The 19,335-nt window shown below is 44.1% G+C and overlaps 1 protein-coding gene across 1 annotated transcript in view; it reads right to left on the bottom strand.

Annotated features, from left to right (window-relative positions):
- The window catches only part of GLG1 (golgi glycoprotein 1), a 64,763-nt gene that overhangs the window by 16,419 nt on the left and 29,009 nt on the right, over positions 1–19,335 (bottom strand). The window contains exons 3-13 of the mRNA XM_077453416.1: positions 9,889–9,975; positions 9,553–9,768; positions 8,038–8,241; positions 7,845–7,916; positions 4,119–4,302; positions 3,481–3,695; positions 3,253–3,374; positions 3,021–3,122; positions 2,785–2,938; positions 2,336–2,473; positions 1–87 (exon numbers count right to left, since the gene is read on the bottom strand). Of these exons, the coding sequence (XP_077309542.1) occupies positions 1–87; positions 2,336–2,473; positions 2,785–2,938; positions 3,021–3,122; positions 3,253–3,374; positions 3,481–3,695; positions 4,119–4,302; positions 7,845–7,916; positions 8,038–8,241; positions 9,553–9,768; positions 9,889–9,975 (1,581 nt within the window). The remainder of the gene's footprint in view (positions 88–2,335; positions 2,474–2,784; positions 2,939–3,020; positions 3,123–3,252; positions 3,375–3,480; positions 3,696–4,118; positions 4,303–7,844; positions 7,917–8,037; positions 8,242–9,552; positions 9,769–9,888; positions 9,976–19,335) is intronic.

Below are 19,335 nucleotides of genomic sequence, written 5' to 3'. Positions count from 1 at the left end.
CTCAGACTCCAGCTCTGTCAGATTTCCCACAATCTCCCGGCAGTCTGGGATCAGCTCTTCCATGTGATCCTGCAAACACTCCAACTCCTATGAGAGAGAACACACACTGTCACCAATGAACACAGGGGATGCAATGGGCTATATCTATAGGTCATTTTATTCCACTGTGCCGTGCTCAGCATAGAAGAAACCAGTTATGCATACTTCTGTAGGTTATTATCGTCCACAGAACACAGGGGGACCCTGATCAGCATAGGAGAAGCTTGTTATTTGTACGATCTACAGGCCATTGTAATTGCGTTATGCGAACCAGACCGTAATTCAAGGATGCCAGTTGACATATGCGGGTCTGTTGTGGTGCGAATTAACTACTTCCCACCTGGCCAATGCACATATACAGCCGGGTGGGAGCCGTCTACTTCTGATTGGACGTTCAGGAACGTCCATCAGAAGGAGCGGGATCGCGCACGTGCGCAGCGGCGCGATCCCGATGCGCCCGTCACCCGGACACGGGGCGCATCTCAGAACGGCAGGAGGGCTCTCTGATTGGTCGTCCTGATCACATCACGGCCGTCATGTGATGTAAACAAACAGCCGGTTGCTAGGCAATCGGCTCCTCCTCTCCTCACACAGAAGTCATCGCTGAGGAGAGGAGAGCAGATCGCTGCAGCCGGCTGATGATCAGTGAGTATGAGCTGTTTTTTACAGCTTTTTACTCACTGATCACCAGTCTAGTGTAATACACAACACACCACACAGTATAAACACAGTCCCCACATGTGTCCCCAAAACATACATGTCCCCAAATAAAAACACATGTCCCCAATAAAAACACATGTCCCCAATAAAAACACATGTCCCTAATAAAAACACATGTCCCTAATAAAAACACATGTCCCTAATAAAAACACATGTCCCTAATAAAAACACATGTCCCTAATAAAAACACATGTCCCTAATAAAAACACATGTCCCTAATAAAAACACATGTCCCTAATAAAAACACATGTCCCCCACATATGTCCCACTAAAATCACATGTTCCAATGATTATCTGCACACATATATACGTGATCACCTGCACACATATGTACATGATCATTTGCGTACATATGTCCGTGATCACACAAACCAATTATTATACACTTAACGGAATTTTTTTTTACCAAAAACATGTAGCAGAATACATTTTGGCTTAAATTTATGACAAAATTAGATTTTATTGGATTTCTTTTAAAATAGAAAAAATAATTATTTTTTTTCCAAATTTCCGCTTTTTTGCACTTCTATCGCTAAAAATAAAAAACGGAGTCGTGAATAAATACCACCAAAATAAAGCTCTATTTGTGCGAACAAAATGATAAAAATTTAATTTGGGTACAGTGTAGCATGACCGCGCAATTGTCACTGAAAGCGCTAGAGCGATGAAAGCTGAAAATTGGGCTGGGAAGGAAGGGGGGGGGAAGTGCCCTGTATTGAAGTGGTTAAACAAAGGGTCCTGTGTGTTTTTCAGTCAGGTTCAGGTGCCATTTAAGTGTCAAAATATGCAACTGAACCACCGAATGGAAACCGCACCGGACTCTGCACAGAAACAGGCTCTGCATTTATGTGAAGCCAGCCTTAATTAGCATAGTTGAAGCCCTTTATCTAGAGTTATACTAGTGTGAGTACTCCTGCAATAACAAATCTCTTGTGTACTATGTGACTAATCAATAGTGTGATAATTTGCGACACAACATATATCCAAAAAATGCAAACACTAATTTGTGTTCCTACAAATGAAGTGACGTCATACAGTGTGCTGCGTGTCTTTCAATGCTAAAATGCAATAAATAAACCAAAATGTGTAAAATTGTATAAGTGAAGGAAAGAACTTTTTTTTTTAATAAAAAAAGTGCTTTCTGCTGGTTAGTAATCCACTGTTGTGCACATATAATATATGAAATGGTATTAGTATACATGTCCATAAGCTGTGGATATTATATGGACTTATAATAGACTCGTAATAGATATATGAACAGGTAGCACCATATACACACACAGTGGATTACAAACAAGCGGGAATGTACAATAGAGCACCTTTTATTTTTTTCCTTTATCACTTAAACAATTTTACACATTTTGGTTTATTTAGACAGTAGATATTTATGACACAGGATTTGTTGCATTTTAGCATTGAAAGAAGCTTTTTTATCGGTCAAACACCTGTGGGCTCAACTCTACACAGGAAACCATCTGTTACCCATACCATATAACCAGTTCCAGCTAGGTATAAAGCCAAAAAAAATAAAAAAAATAAAAAGACCTAAAAATTTGGGAAAACAAGATGACATTACCTGTCCAGTCTCAGTTTTCTCGTTGCACCATTTCCCCAGCTCTGTCATACATTTGGCCTGCAAGGCAGGATCCAGCTTCACATCCAGCGCCCTCTGATGAAGTATTCGCAGAACTTCAGCTCGACACTCACGAGATAACTGAGTAAAAACAGAAGAGGAAGTTATAGTCTAAAATATTTCTGTTGTCAGCTTTCGTAAATGGTTTGCAGATTCAGTACTAATAAATGACATAGCCTGAGCTTTGAGAGACCAAACCAAACTTCAGGGGTCCCAAGAATGTCAGATATAATACATGTAGAAGCAGAATCGCAGATACTGGGAGCCCCAAATAAATGAAAGCTGATTAGAATTCTAGGGGGGATACTTTCTCCTGTAACAAGATCAGCACTAAAAGCTCCATTTATCCACAAAGAATCTACAGAATGCATGCTTTTTTGCGCAGCACTCACCCTCCTGCCTTGCTCCTCTGTGCGGTAAGCATGGCGGTAGAGACAGGAAAAGATGGCACCTGCCGGCATGTTCTCACTAGTTTCATTCCATCCATGTGCATAGCAGAGGCGCGAGGCATCACCCTGGCATTTCCGGAACAAGATGGGATCCAGCCTGATGGAGAAGTTAAAGGTCAATGTTGTAACAAACTTCTAGACTCCAAATAAAAATACATTTGATAAAGTTATGGTCTTACTTCCAGTCCCGGGAAATGAAATACTGCAGCTCCAGCAGCCGGTGCTCACAGTCCTCCACCATCTTCTCAGTATACAGGTGTTCCATGAGACATGAAAGTATCCTACAAGAGGGCACAACATGTATTTCAATACCTTTGATTCTCTCAAAAGGCTCCCAACACTGCTTGGGAGGAAAACTTTAGTTTTGTGGTAGCTGGAGTTGAGCTTTTATTAGGTTGTGTGGACACTCACATAGGATCTCCTGATCGGATGTGTTTGCAGGCGGTTTGGATGACGGATTCACAGGCTTCATTAAGGGCACGATCTATACGGTAATCTGCGGCCGGGTCCGTCTCTTGTACTAGTGTTTGAAGCTGTAATACAAGATAATAGGATTGATAGATACCAAGAGGCCCAGCTGACAGACATGTGGGGAAAATTCTAGAAACTGGAACAGCAGTACAAAAAGCAAGAACTCACCGCCTGCTGGCACTTCTCTGCTACGTTTCCCTTCTCTCCGCGTACCACCTTCATCAGACAGTGCAGTGTGCGCCCTTTCCGGTGCAGCCCCGAGCAGTGGTGTTCAATTTCACCTCGGCAGCTGAGGATAATCTCTGGGCTCAGAGAGAAGTCTTCCATCAGCATGCGCCTGTAGTCCAGCATCTCTCCCTGACACTCGCTGCTCACCTGGCGGCCTATGAAGACAAAAGCAGACATACTGAGTTCCAGGAATGTTAGCCAAAGACCTCCACAAAATATGAGACTCAGTTGCTGAAAATTTTACCACACAAATGTAATCATAAACATAACTATGTGGTAATTATCTACTGCGGGCAGCTGCCATAGTCTGTGTTGGCTTAACAAGTTTAGTGGCAGTTAAATGTGCGTGCAAACCCAAGCGGCAGGGCATGCAAAACTGCCTACTTCATTGTTATATAAAATATGAACGTTTAATATGTCCACCCCCCAAAGCCCCCCCCCTCTATTACACACCAGTGTGCAGCAGTGTCACTAGTGGCAGTTAAAAGGAGCATGGGTGCAAACCCAAGAAATTGAGCATACATGCAAAAGTTACCAATATGTCAGTCCCCCCCAGAGCCGCCCTCTCTTCCACTCACCTCTGTGCACCGCAGATTCCAGACACAGGAGGAGGTATGAAAGACGCGCTTCCCTGGAACGAGGGTGATTCTCCACATTGCAGCGATATTTCTTCAGGTCGGCCTTGCAGGACTTTGCCAGCGAATAACTCACCTTGTAGTCCTGAGCAATCAACTTTTGACGTGTAGTGAGAGCATCTCGACACTGAAGGGGGAGGGGAAAAAAGTAAAACCAAATAAAAAATAATAAAAAGAAATACAAAAAATAAAAATCACAATTTTTTGCAAATAAAGTACTATAGCAAACCAAAGTAGACAGGCACATACAGGTTAAAGAGCCTCGACAGGTCTTATCGCTTTTCTGTGACTTCTGGTGAGCTCAGTCATCTCATGGATTTTCACATCTTTTTAATTATGGCTATATCTCAGTTGTCCCTCACTTTACTTTCCTGCTTGTAAAATGTCTTACTGCACAACACCGATGGTAACATGGCCAACTTGGCAACAGGAGGGGAGCAATGCCTTTTTTGTGTCTAGTGTCTATTAGCGCTGCACAATTCGGGATAAAACCAGAAACACTTTTTTTTGTTTGTATAATGTGAAAGATGTTGCGCCGCGAGAATCGTGCTCTTTATGCTAAACAAAAATGGGATAACTTTATGGTTTCGTTTTTTTTTTTAATTAAGTGTATTTTTTCGCTAAGAAAAATTGCTTTTGAAAGACCGCTGCGCAAATACAGTGCGACAAAATATTGCAACAATCTCCATTTTATTCTTTTATAAAATGAAATGTTTGGGGTTTCAAGTAATTTTCTAGCAAAAAATATTATTAACTTGTAAGCGACAAGTGTCAGAAAAGGTTTAGTCTTGACGTGGTTAAACTAACCTCATTTACAGACCAACATTCATTCTTTTGATCTAAAAGAACCGAGAGATGCATGGTTTCTCTTTATCACTGTTGATAAACATTAGTCTGAGATTTTTTTTTTTCTCCTTTTGACAGCTCTGACCAGAGAATGGTTCTGCACTTGTTTAACATGAATCTGGGAAATGCTGGATTAAGAGCGTGTGGGGGGATTGAATTTTGTTCATAATCTATTAAAAAGGGGTTGTAAACCCTCTTTTTTTTTCCCACCTTAATGCAGCCTATGCATTAAGATGAAAACTTCTGATAGTGAACGCTCCCGCCCCCCCCCCGTTTTACTCACCTGAGCCCTTCGATCCCTCGGCAGAGACAGGCTGTATCTCTCTGCCTGGGGTTCTTGGCTCTTGATTAGATAGCTCAGCCATTGGCTCCCGCTGCTATCAAATCCAATGACCCGGGCGCCGGGCCGAGTCAGGCATTCTGTGTCAATAGTTGCAGATGCCGACTCTGGGCCACAAGGTAACCCACCAGGAAAGCGCTTCTCCCAGGGGGATTATCGATGTGGGGAGGAGCCGCAAGAGCTGCCGGGCGACCCCAGAAGACGGTGATCGAGGGCCACACTGTGCAAAACAAACTGCACAGTGGAGGCAAGTATGACATGTTTGTTATTTACAAACCCTTTGAAGCCTTTGTTAACCACCCCACCCCCACAAAAAAAAACAAATACTGTTCCTTTTAAGCATGTTATACAGCAGTGCTTGTGCTGTGTAATTTGGCCTCCTGTATACCCTAAAAAACCTGGCTGATCCTGCCTGACTACACTGTCCTCTCTGTAAACAGACCACGATAATCATGGCTGCCGAGCCCGATACCATGGTCTGTTTGCATGATTCCATCAGCAACTCACCATGAGTGTGTGTCCTCTGTCGCCCCCTCCCTGCTTGTACAAGCTTCGCCCACTGTAGCTGTGAGCCAGAGTGAGGAGGAGAGGAATCAGCTGTGCGCCCGGAGGAGCGCTTATATCAGTACAGATCAACAGATTTTTTACAGCACAGGGACACATCTTATTAAGGTACAGAGGAGATAAGATGATTTCATAGAAGTGGGTTAACAACCACTTTAATCGTGCAGCTCTAGAGTCTATCCTTCGAAGGGCAGGAATAACACTCTAGAGATCTGCTACATCCGCCAACAGAAGCTCTCAGAAAATAATCAATGTCAAATACAAGTTTTTGCCGTGTTGGTTTTCCATCAGTATTTTCTGTGCAATTTAGACCATGTAACCACGTGGCTCCTCCACTTCCTTCTCTAGAACAATGTATTTCCAACAAGATGAACAAAAGAGGAAGGGGATTTTTTTTATTTTTTTTTTTTTAAACGGTTAAAATTGTACAGCAAAGTAGTCAGAAAATGAAAGGATTATATAATAGAAGCAAAGTAAGAGTGTTCAGCTTTAGTTTCAAGTCCATGTTTAACCACTGAAGGACCAAGACTATTTCTGACACTTGTTTACAAGTTAAAATCAATTTTTTGCTAGAAAATGACTCCGCACCCCCAAACAATTTTTTCTCTCTTAGCAGAGACCCTAGAGAATAAAATGGAGATCGTTGCAATTCTTTATGTCACACCTTATATGCGCAGAGGTCCTACAAAACGCAATTTTTTTGGGGGAAAAAAAACCTTTAAAAACACACAAAAAAATAACAGTAAAGTTAGCACAATTTTTTTCTTTACTGTGAAAGATAATTTTACACTGAGTAAATGGACACCCAACATGACACGTTAAAAAGGTTTACAGGTTACCCGTTTAGAGTTACAGAGGAGATCTACTGCTAGAATTATTGCTCTTGCTTTAGTGATCGTGGCGATCCCTCAAGTGTGTGGTTTGAACCCCGTTTACATATGTGGGCTTGCCTTGTGTTTGCGCTCGGAGGGACGGGGTGCTTTAAAGTTTGTTTTTTCACTGTCCCTTTTAAAAAAAAAAGTGTTTTGATCATCCCTTGTAATAGAAATAAGCGTGACGGGGCCTCTAATGTGAGATCTGGGGTCAAAAAGATCTTAAATCTTAAATTTACACTTAAAATAAATAAAGATGGGCCCTTTAAGAACGGAAAGCAGAAGTGACAATTGACGTGGCTCTGGTCCTCCAAGGGCATAGAGTTGAGTGGGGGTTATTTTGTCCTTCAGGCGATTGGGTCGTTTCCCCCACTACTGTTGGCTCCGGTAAGCAGTGGAAGGACAGCCAGCCATAAAAAGGGATTCCATGGCGAATCCACTGCTGGGAGCACTTATGTTAAAGCGGACCGCCCACCTTTTAAAAATATACCGGGGATAATGGCAGCTATCTGTATATACCTCAATGGGCAGTCCCGAAGTAGTTTTTAAAAGGAGAAGTATGGCTAAAGTACTTGGTTCTGGGACCCAGATTCAGCTGACATCAGGCTAAAGGCTGCTGATGGCTGACATCACAGAGCCCTTACAGGCTCTGCAGGGATTCCGACATACCTGACCATCAGCAGGCTCAGCCTAAGCCAACTGCTCCCACCTCTTTGCCAGCTCAGCGCCCCAGTGAACACAGGAAGGGCAGGTCACAGAGCGGTGGCTGACAGTAACCACTTTGTGCTCAGAGCGGACCCAAGAACTGAGCGATCAGCGGTCTTTGATTACTCAGTTCTCCATTTAGAGCCAGCAGGGGATCGATGCCACATCTACATAGGCAAGTTGGATTTTATTTTTATTTTTTAAAGAATCCCGCACTTTTTAGGATGAACAGCGATGAATGTGAAAAAGATTATTTATACACACACAAACAAAAAAATTTTTTTTTTTTTTTTTTTTTTACACACACACAGTATGCAAGAGCTTATGGCCTTCTGGACTTACACGCTCACTCATGGATTCCTCAAACTTATGGTTGAAGAGACACTTGTAGACTCTGCCTTCTCCTGCCTGGACCTGCACAAAGAATGAAAGCAGTGAGGACATAACAGGCATGGAGAAGAGGTGCTGTAATAAACTTCATGTTATCTACAGATGGGTACAAACTAAATAAGGTAAACAAGGCAACGTCACTTACTGTATCACAGAATCGCTCGCGGTCATCACGGCAGGCAAAGTAGAGGTGTCGGTCTAGGTGGAAGTCATCGGATGACAGCTCGGCCACACGCAAGATTGCCTGTTTGCACTTATCAGAAGCTCGTGACTGAACATCAGTCTCCTCCGCCTCCTTTACCATGGCCTTCTCCAGGCAGGCCACCACTTCACCCTGAGAATGAGGGTCCTGAGCAAAGACAGATAACGTATTAGTACAAGGACACAACTGGTGGGAAAGCGCCACAAAAATAATGGACTTGGCGCTATACTGAGACATTGGTGACCCATAATCCCTCATGATCAGGCTCAAGAGACTGCAAACTTCCAAGAAAAGGTGTCCTTCCCAGTAGCTAGAAATATCAGGGGGTCATAAAAACAACCTCCTGGGCATTTTCTGCACGGTGTACTTTTTTTTTTCCCTTGGTGTTCATGAACTTCTTACTAAACAGATAAAGAAAATTGAATTTGGGAAGAATGATGTTTGGCTACCAGTGACCTATCACTCTTATGAGAGTACCTCAGAGTCTTACAACCAATGATGCTCTTTGGATTTCACACTATCTCAGGTCTTTAGTAACTCCTTTCCAACAAACGTACACATTATATGCAGCCTCACCGAAGTAGGTCATTATCCACGGGGTCGCATACATGCACTACTGTGATAGTGAATAATATTTATATATATATATTTTTTTTTTTACTATTGTGTGCCAGTTTTCCTCTTATTAAAAAAACAATCCATTATGATTTACCACCTAATAAAAGCCCAATACGTCCTGAAAAAGATGCAGTATACTTCACCCTTCACCCAGACAGATACACAAAGTGGTTGCGATGATATGTACAGTTTTACCAACACATGCCAAAGTTGCAAAATTTTATGCTTTGCACTGCTTTTACTATGAAGTGTTAAAGAGGAGCTGCACCAAAAAAAAAATATTAAAAGCCAGCAGCTACTAATATTGCAGCTGCTGACTTTTAATAATATCACACTTACCCGTCCCAGATTCCAGCGATGTCGGCGGCAGATGACGAGCGATCGCTCGTCTCGCTGCTGCCACCGCCGCCATCCTCTGTCAGGGAATCAGGAAGTGAAGCATGACGGCTTCACTGCCCGGTTCCCTACTGCGCATGCGCGAGTTGCGCTGCGCGTCACTTATGGTCCCCCGCTGTGTCTCTGGGAACTGTGCGTTTCCCAGAACACAAAGGGGGGGGGGGGCGGAGCGTCTGCGGGGGTCTGCGGCGGTCTGGCCGGAAGTGGGTGCAGTTACCTGGATTATCCAGGTAACTGCACCCCCCTCCCCCCTGAAAGGTGCCGATTGTGGCACCGGAGGGGGGGAGGGATGAGATTAGCTGAACTTCCCCTTTAGGGTGAAGAACCGCTTTAACCTTTTTTGGGATGGATTCTAAAAGTTTACCGCTACATGGTCCTCTACCATACAGGAGACATACTTTGATCCTAACAAACATGGCTGCCTGTGATGGTGTCCGCCCTCACCTTCTCTCCGGGGCGAATGCTGCCGCATTTCAGATTGTTGATCTCGGCCTTGCAATCCTCCATGAAGCCGCAGATGAGTCGGTAGTCACTATAGATAATGGCAGTCATCTTTGTAATATATTGGTGGCACTGATACTCGGTGATATTTGCTCGGTGATCCACCAGACAAGAAACTACATAACCTTTCCCAGGTGTCTCTTCTGCACATTCTCTCAGCTGTGAAGACAAAAAGTGTGGTAACCCATCTGTCCCTTCCAGACCTCAGAACCCCTTACACCCCCCACCCCCCTCCGCCCATTCACACCCCATGAAAGGCATTCTAAAATGGACACTCACCACGGACAGGGTGGACTTGCAGATCTCCTTCGCCACAGACTCAAACTTTATGTCCTTTGTCAGGTTTAGTTTAAAGTTCCAGAGCAGCTGTTAAAAAAAAAAAAAAAAAACACATTCGCCATCATAAGTGAGCAGGAATTTTGCCCGGAGTTGGGCTTTAAAATTCAATTAGGATTTCTTTTAATGACTGGAGTCCCAACACATTGATTATCCTACTTATATAATGCACCGTGCAGGGGCGTGACCGGACTTGGTTTGCGGCTCGCCAGTCTTTCTGGATATCGCAATGCCTTTTAAATTATGGCTGTAAGAACAGTACTGAATGTACCCGATAATATTGAATAGCTAATGTAGACAGCTGGACAGCCCAGAGAACTGAAGCTGGAGGAAATACATTTAAACAGAGGGCTTGGCTCTTAGGCCTCATGCATATTGTTTTACAGCAGCTGTTTTGGGCTGCAGACTTTTTCAAGTCATTAAACTCTCCATCATGTTATCCTATGTGTCCATGCACAGATAGGCTGTTAGCAGCAGTTTTGGGCAGTGGCGTTTTTGAGCAGGAAAAAAAAAAAAAAAAAAAATAGTGGGTTCTGAGAGACGTTTCTCAGCTGTAAAAACGCTCTAATGCTGATAAACGCTCAAAAACATCACTCACCAGCGTCTAACGTTTTTGATTCATTGGAGAAAAAAAAAATAATAAAAAAAAAAAAAAAGCTAAAAAAGGTTAATGCAGAAAAACATTAACGCTATTGCAAAAACATTGAAAAAAATAAAATAAAAAGCTACTGGCGTTTCTATAACATTATAACGTCCAGTGTGCATGAGGCCTTAAAGCTGAACTCCAAGCTGATGTAAAAGAAATTCAGCTCATGAAATACAGATCAGGTATTTTTATACAAGAAGTACCCGAGTGTGACACTACATCAGCCGCTTGCAGTCCTGTAAAGCATAGCTTAGACCAGGGGAAGGAAAGCAGTAACAGGAGTCAACTAGTAGCGTTGCGGTGCTCATGTGCCAACAGAGCATGCTGATAGGAGGAGAGAGCAGTTACATAGAGGTCAATTCTTTTTGCGCTTTCCAATCACAGACTAGAAAGAAAAACCTCCAAGTCTAAATTTAGGATCCACTAGACCAGTGCGCAGGTCTCTTTCCATAATTTTGTCCAGTATTTGTAGCATATTTGGACATTCTGGCAGACTTGCCTATCAAAGCTCTCCCCACATGGGATGGACAGGTGTGATTTTCCTTGTCCCGTTAACAGACATTCTTTCACATTCAGCTTTTAAGGCCATCTTGATTGGCTGGGATGATGCAACTCCATTGCATACGCATGAAAGGTAATTAACCCCGACACCAAAGTCATGCTGAAAATTTGCAGTGTTGCGCAAGCACGGCTCGATGTACATTTAGCAGACGTGTGGTCAGTCAGAGCAGCTTTTATTGTAGACATGTATACTCTCTTCTGCAATACAAACCTATAAACCAGCAATTTTAAGACTAGATTTCACGAACTGCAGTAGTTAAAAAAAAAAAAAAAAAAAAAAAAGGACCTCCTGCCCTGCCATATAGGGATGAGAAATGTGACAGAGCTGTGCAAGTCTCTGGACTGGATTGATAGAAATAAATTGTCCCCCAGCAGCTCTCATACAGGGAGGAGTAAAAAGTATTTGATCTCCTGCTGATTTTACGTTTTCCCACTGACTAAGAAATGATCAGTCTATAAAATTTATAATTTTAATGGGTCCATTTTAAAAGTGAGAGAAAGAACAAAAAAAAAATAAAAAAATAAAAAAATCCAGAAACACGCATTTCAAAAAAAGTTATAAATTGATTTGCATTTTAATGAGTGAAATAAGTAATAGACTGGGGCGGGCCATACATGGGTCAAATTTCTAAATCATTTTTCTTTCGAAAATCTTATCCAAGAATTTTCATTCAAATCTCGCAACATTAGTGGGCTGCAGCAACAGCCCATTTTCGTGCGGCCATCCAATTAGAGAAATCCGGCATGTTGGAATTTTTTTTTTAAAAACTATTTTCTAATCAATGATGGGAAAATAGTTTAAGAAATGTAATCGAAAAATAAATGCGCATGTGCAAGAAAAGAAAATTACCGGAAAGAAAACAAGATTCCCAGCCATGAAAATTATTTTCTGTAGCAACAGGTGGTGAAATTAAATGCTTGATCGAATTTGAAAATCAATGGCGGGCATCATCGGATCACAAAACACACAATTTCTGATTTTCAAAAGAAAATTGAGTACTGTCCGTGATACTTTTTTTTTATTTGCGCTAACATACAATTTTTCAGGACAAGCTTTTGGGGTATGTCCCCTTCTTCAAAGTCCAAGCAGTACTCTTGAAGAGGGGGACATACCCCAAAAGCTTGTCCTGAAAAATTGTATGTTAGTGCAAAGAAAAAAAAAAGTATCATGGACAGTACTCAATTTTCTCTGTCACAATTGCACCAATACGGCTACAATCACATCAAGTATGATTTTCAAAAGAAAATTCTTATTTGAAATTCAACCATGTGTGGCCAGCCAGCCTTAGTGGAAAAACCCTTGTTAGCAAATGAGACGTCAGACGTTTCTTGTAGTTGGCCACCAGGTTTGCACACATCTCAGGAGGGATTTTGTCCCACTCCTCTTTGCAGATCCTCTCCAAGTCATTAAGGTTTCGAGGCCAACGTTTGGTAACTCAAACCTTAAGCTCCCTCCACATATTTTCTATGGGATTAAGGTCTGGAGACTGGCTAGGCCACTCAAGGACCTTAATATGCTTCTTGAGCCACTTTGTTGCCTTGGCCGCGTGTTTTGGGTCATTATGCTATAATACCCATCTGCAACCCATTTTAAATGCAATGGCTGAGGGAAGGAGGTTCTCACCCAAGATTTGATGGTACAAGGCCTCGTTCATTGTCCCATCGATACAGTGAAACTGTCCTGTCCCCTTAGCAGGAAAACATCCCCAAAGCATAATGTTTCCACCTCCACATTTGATGGTGGGGATAGTATTCTTGGGGTCATAGGCAGCATTCCTCCTCTTCCAAAGACGATTTGAGGCCAAAGAGCTTGATTTTGGTTTCGTCTGACCACAACATTTCACCCAGTTCTCCTCTGAATCATTCAGATGTTCATTAGAAAGCTTTGGATGTGCCTTTACCAGGGCCAGATTAAGGACAACATGGGCCTGGGGCTGAGGATTTCGGTGGGCCTTTTTATGGAAATAAATAAAATGAAGACGCAAACATTTTTTGTTAAAACAAATTAAATATTTAATGTGTTTTGATTTTTGTCATTTTTTTACACAAATAGACCTTTTTATTGGTGGTATTTAAACACCACTAGGGTTTTTATTTTTTGCTAAACGTGAAAAAAAGACACGTTTAAAAAAAAAATGTTTTTCTTAGTTTGTGATAATATTTTTCCATAAGTAATTTTTATTCTTTACTGATGGGCATAAATGAGGCAGCACTGATGGGCATTGATAAGGGGGTGCTGATGAGGCTGTACTGATATGGGGCACTGATAATCTGCACTGATATGCAGATCATCAGCGATGGGCTATGATGAGCTGCACTGATAGGCAGCAATGATAGGCAGCACTGGTGGGCACTGATGAGCTGAACTAATGGGCACTGATGGGCTCTGATAGGGGTCACTGACAGATAGCACTTATGGGCACTGATAAAGTGGCACTGGTGAGGCAGCACTATTATTCGGCAATGATGGGCACTTATGGGTGGCACTGACACTGATAGGTGGCACTGATAATCTGCACTGATAGGCAGCCCCGATGGTAAATGATAGGTGGCACTGATGATCTGCACTAACAGGCAGCACTGATGGTCAATGATAGGTGGCAGTGATAGTCAATGATTGGTGGCACTGATAAACTGCACTAATGGGCACTGATGGGCAGCACCGATAGGGCTCCGATAGGTGGCACTGATGAGCTGGACTACTGGGCACTGATAAGGTGCCACTGGTGAGACAGCACTATTATGCGGCACTGATGGGCACTTATAGGCAGCACTGATGTGTGACACTGACACTAATAGGTGGCACTGATGATCTGCAGTGATAGGCAGCACTGATGGTCAATTATAGGTGGCACTGATAAACTGCAGTAATGGGCACTGATTAAATGCACTAATAGGCACTGACAGGGCTTTGATAGGCGGCACTGATAGTCAATGATAAGTTGCAGTGATGAGCTGCACTAATGGGCACTGATGGGCTCTGATAGGCGGCACTGACAAGCAGGACTAATGGGCACTGACAAGGTGGCACTGATAGGCGGCGCTGATCAGCTGCACTGATAGGTGGCACTGGCACTGCTGAGCTGCAATAATGGGCACTGATAGGTGGCACTGATGAGCTACACTGATAGGTGGCACTGATGAGCTACACTGATAGGTGGCACTAGCATTGATTGGATGGCACTGATGAGCTGCATTGATAGGCAGCACTGATAGGCGGCACTGATAGGCGGCACTGATAGGCGGCACTGATAGGCGGCACTGATAGGCGGCACTGATAGGCGGCACTGATAGGCGGCACTGATAGGCGGCACTGATAGGCGGCACTGATAGGCGGCACTGATAGGCGACACTGGCACTGATAGAGGACACTGGCACTGATAGAGGACACTGGCACTGATAGAGGACACTGGCACTGATAGAGGACACTGGCACTGATAGAGGACACTGGCACTGATAGAGGACACTGGCACTGATAGAGGACACTGGCACTGATAGAGGACACTGGCACTGATAGAGGACACTGGCACTGATAGAGGACACTGGCACTGATAGAGGACACTGGCACTGATAGAGGACACTGGCACTGATAGGTGGCACTGATAGAGGACACTGGCACTGATAGGTGGCACTGATAGAGGGTACTGGTACTGATTGGTGGCACTGATGGAGGGCACTGGTACTGATTGGTGGCACTGATAGAGGACACTGGCACTGATAGGTGGCGCTGATAGAGGGCACTGGTGGTACTGATAGGTGGCACTAATAGAGAGCACTGGCACTGATGAGATGCACTAAATAGGCACGGATGGGTTGCCTGCACACTTGCACAGTCACTATGGAGTTGCAGTTAATAGACTCCGCCCCCCCCCCATGTAAGTTAACCACTTCAGCCTGAGTCTAGCCCCGTGGCTTACTTTAACTTAATTGTGCTGTCCAGGCTGTCCTTAATGAAGATATTATTGTGGCTCGCCTCGCCGCTCACAGTACCGCCCGCCGCCCACACAGAAGTGTCCGTCCAGTCCACCTTTCCAAGGCAAGCCTCGGGACGCTGGGGAAGGCCTCCGGATGACGTCACGCCAGCCGGGACGTCAAGCTCCGCCTACAGCCGGATGCTGCCGAGCAGCTGAGCACGCTCAGCCTCGGCAGTGCACCGCAGTGTCTGCAACTGCAAAATTATATCATCCGGCCGCGCTGGCGCTGCAATTACATTAGCTGGTTGAAATGTCTGTCATATATCTGTGGGCCTATAATAATGCAGCTGCCTGGCAATGAAGATATATAGCGGCCGGCGGCCGACGGCCGACGGCCGGGCCGTGGTGATTGGCTTTTTTGTATGTACTTAAGTGCTTGGGCCTATAATATGATGGGGGCCTGGAGCTTCAGCTCCAAATGCCCCTATGTTAATCCGGCCCTGGCCTTTACATGTGCTTTCTTGAGCAGGGGGATCTTGCGGGTGTGCTGCAGGATTTCAGTCCTTCACAGCGTAGTATGTTACCAATTGTTTTCTTGGCGACTATGGTCCCAGCTGCCTTGAGATCATTGACAAGATTCTCCCGTGTAGTTCTGGGCTGATTCCTCACGATCATTGAAACTCCACCAGATGAGATCCTGTATGGAGCCCCAGACCGAGGGAGATTGACGGTTATTTTGTGTTTCTTCCATTTGTGAATAATCACACCAACTGTTGTCACCCTCTCACCAAGCTGCTTGGTGATGGTCTTTTTTTTTAGCCCATTCCAGCCTTGTGCAGATCTACAATCTTGTTAATGACATCCTTGGACAGCTCTTGGGTCCAGGCCATGGTGGAGAGATTGGAATCTGATTGCTTCTGTAGACAGGTGTATTTTATACAGGTAAAAAGCTGAGATTAGGAGCACTCCCTTCGACAGTGCTACTAATCTCAGCTTGATACCTGTATAGAAGACACCTGGAAGCCAGAAATCTTGCTGAATGATAGGGGATCAAATATTTCACTCATTAAAATGCAAACCAATTTATAACTTTTTGAAATGTATTTTTCTGGATATTTTTGTTATTCTGTCTCTCACAATTAAAATAAACCTACCATTAAAATTATAGACGGATCGTTTGGCAAACGTACAAAATCAGCAGATCACTTTCTTCCCTCACTGTATATGTATTTTCTATGTTATGTCATTAGTTGCTTGCCTGGAGTTCACCACAGGATCCCTTTAACGCTGAAGCTGGCCATGCAGGGTACCATTTGCCTATTCAAATGTCTTAGATCCATATTTGCGGAAATCAGCCAGTACATAGAAACAGGCTGATCTTTGGCCCGTGTGTGCAGATCTTTGTTTAACAGAAGCACACACAGTACCAGGCTTTGGAATTACCTTCAACTATGTAGTGCAAGGGCCCACCTGATAGCATAAAAGTGAACGTGTTTGACCGCATATTACGTGGTATATCTAATGCCAGCCTATACATGGGTCAAATTCCCAAGAAAATTTTCTGCCTTTCGTGAGCCAATGATGCAAGCATTGATTTTAAAATTCCACCAACCCTTCAATTTCATGTTGCTACAGAAAATAATTTTTGTGGCCGGGAATCTTTTCTTTCCAGGAATTCTCTTTCCTTGTGCTAAAGTGCATTTCTTTTTTTTCTCACACGATTCTCCCATCATGGATAAGAAAATCATTTGTTTTTCAAGAACTTACCAACATGTCTGATCACTCAAATTCGATTCACGAAAATTGGCGGTTGCTGCGGCCCTCTAATGGTGCGAAATTTGAACGACAATTCTCAGATAAGATTTTTGAAAGAAACTTATTTTTTTAACCAAGTATGGCCAGCTCAAAAAAATAAAAAAAATAAATTGAATGTACACTGCAGCTCTAAAATAGACATTTCAACTTTTAGACCCCTTTCACACTGCCGAGCCCATAGCGTCGGCGGTAAAACGCCGCTATTTTTAGCGGCATTTTACCGTCGGATCTGCAGCGCATTTCGGCTGCTAGCGGGGCGCTTTTACATCCCGCTAGCGGCCGAGAAAGGGTTAAAACCGACCGCAATATCGGCGTTATTGCAGTGCTGCCCCATTGATTTCAATGGGGAGCAGTGGTAAACGCACTGCTCCAAAAAAGCTGCTGGCAGGACTTTTCCTGATGTCCTGCCAGCGCACCACTTGTGTGAAAGCCCTCGGGGCTTTCACACTGGAATAAATGGTGCATCAGTTTGAAGGCGGATTGCAGGCGCCATTTTGAACACTATAGCGCCTGCAAAACGCCCTTGGTGTGAAAGGGCTCTTATTTCAGCGTGAAGAACTTTGAGCCCTTTATGCATGTTTTTATTGAGCTTCTTCAAGCTCTTTTGAGCTCTTCAGAGCTCCCTTGAGCATAAGTTTTTTTTTTTTTCCCACAAACCCTCCTAGATAGTAATTTTCTTAAAGGGGAAGTAAACCCTGATGGGTTTACTTCCTCTGATTCCCTGCAAAAGGTAAAGCATAATGGACTACTATGCATCGCATAGTAGCCCATTATGTGCCACTTACCTGACACAGGAGCCAGCGAAGTCACCGCTGTCCCCTGTAGTTCCAAGCGTCCATCTTCTTGGTGGGTCTCGCTGCTCCGGCGCTGTGATTTGCCAGAGCAGCGATGACGTCACTCCCGTGCATGCGCACGGGAGCCGACACTCGCGGCATATCACCGCGATCTGCGGCTTACCCAGTGCGCCTGCACGCCGCTGTCTACGGCGCATGCGCTGTAGACAGCGGTGGCTGTCTTCAGGTAAATATCTCCTAAACCGTATAGGTTTAGGAGATATTTCTTGGACCTACAGGTAAGCCTTAATCTAGGCTTACCTGTAGGTCAAAGTTGTTTGTAAGGGTTTACAACCACTTTAACCACTGTATAATGAGCCTGTCTAAGAGCATCGGCCTGAAAATGCCATAATGTACATGGAGGGGAGTTTATAGGCAGGAGAAGGAAGAAAAAAATAAAGCACTCAAAAGGCCTGTGGGAGCCGCTTTGAGCTGCAGTGTGCATGATCCCTTAGAGAAAAGGTAAATTAGACCAGTCCAAGGACCTGACTGCTAAATTTTCACAGATCCCCTGGATAGATCTTCTCCAGGAAAACCAGGTAAGCCCACACACCCGTATATCTGCTCTAGAACACATCAGGTGATGGGAAAAACATCCCTGGAGATCATTACACAAATAAAGAAACAGATAATTACCTGGAGTAATTGCGATTCAACAAGGCCAATTAAAACGCCATGGTGATGGAAGACAAGGACAGAAAACATAGCATGTATGGGGGGGGGGGGGGGGGGGGGGGGTTGTCACTGAGCTGACACACTAATAAGTTCTGTTTTTGGGGGAGGGGCGGGGGATCATTGCGCGCACACCATCACTGCGCAGGACAGAGGAGACATCTAACGATGTGCAGCTACGCCACTTCCATCAAGCAGCAATTAACCAGCAATGGCCCGGGTGCAGTCACCACTCGCAATGACAGTTTAGACAGGGAATGCAGGCAGCGTGTAATGCAATAGGAGAGAAGCAATTAGCCGCGCTCATCTTTCTCTGAAGCCAATGTCAGGGGTCAGCTATCCTGGCTGTCCACAAGTCCATATAATACTTGGATAAATAGAAGTAAACCACACATATAAAAAGGACTTTGCACAAAAGGGTTTAATTTATTAGAGATCATTCACACAAAGGCCTAACAGGGAATGAGCCGTACGCATCTGGAACAGTGCGACGCTGTGTGCAGGCAGCCTTCGTTAGTCAACGGGGACAGTTTCATCCGTAGTTTGACAGGCGTGCAGGGACTGGTGTGTGGCCCCAAAGGCACATGGTCTACGTTCATGGCCGTACACCTGTCCAACTCAGATGTGCAGGCGAGTTCTTGCACCCTCTGCTCCTCTTTTGACCAACAGGCTGTCTGCACGCAGCTTCAAAATGATCCGGATGCATACCTAAACACCTCTTGCATGCTGTATGGGCCTCTGCATCAGAATAGTAGGAAGTGAGTGCAGACACATTTAGGTTTGGATAAACCCAAGGAGCCAGGCTACCAGTGACTGTCAAAAAAAAAAAAAAAAAAGTATAGGGGCTTTAAATGGGGCCCCTGAGATCACATAAAGGCCGCAAACGTTCAGTGCATGAATGGAAAGATGTAGATATGGCGCTAAAACTAGTTGGTAAAGATATTGGATA

Source organism: Lithobates pipiens, unplaced genomic scaffold (genome assembly GCF_037356315.1).
Source record: "Lithobates pipiens isolate NorthernLeopardFrog02 unplaced genomic scaffold, aLitPip1_a1.2 Scaffold_10, whole genome shotgun sequence".
In the NCBI taxonomy this organism is placed as follows: domain Eukaryota; kingdom Metazoa; phylum Chordata; class Amphibia; order Anura; family Ranidae; genus Lithobates; species Lithobates pipiens.
This window is presented reverse-complemented; position numbering and strand designations above follow the sequence as displayed.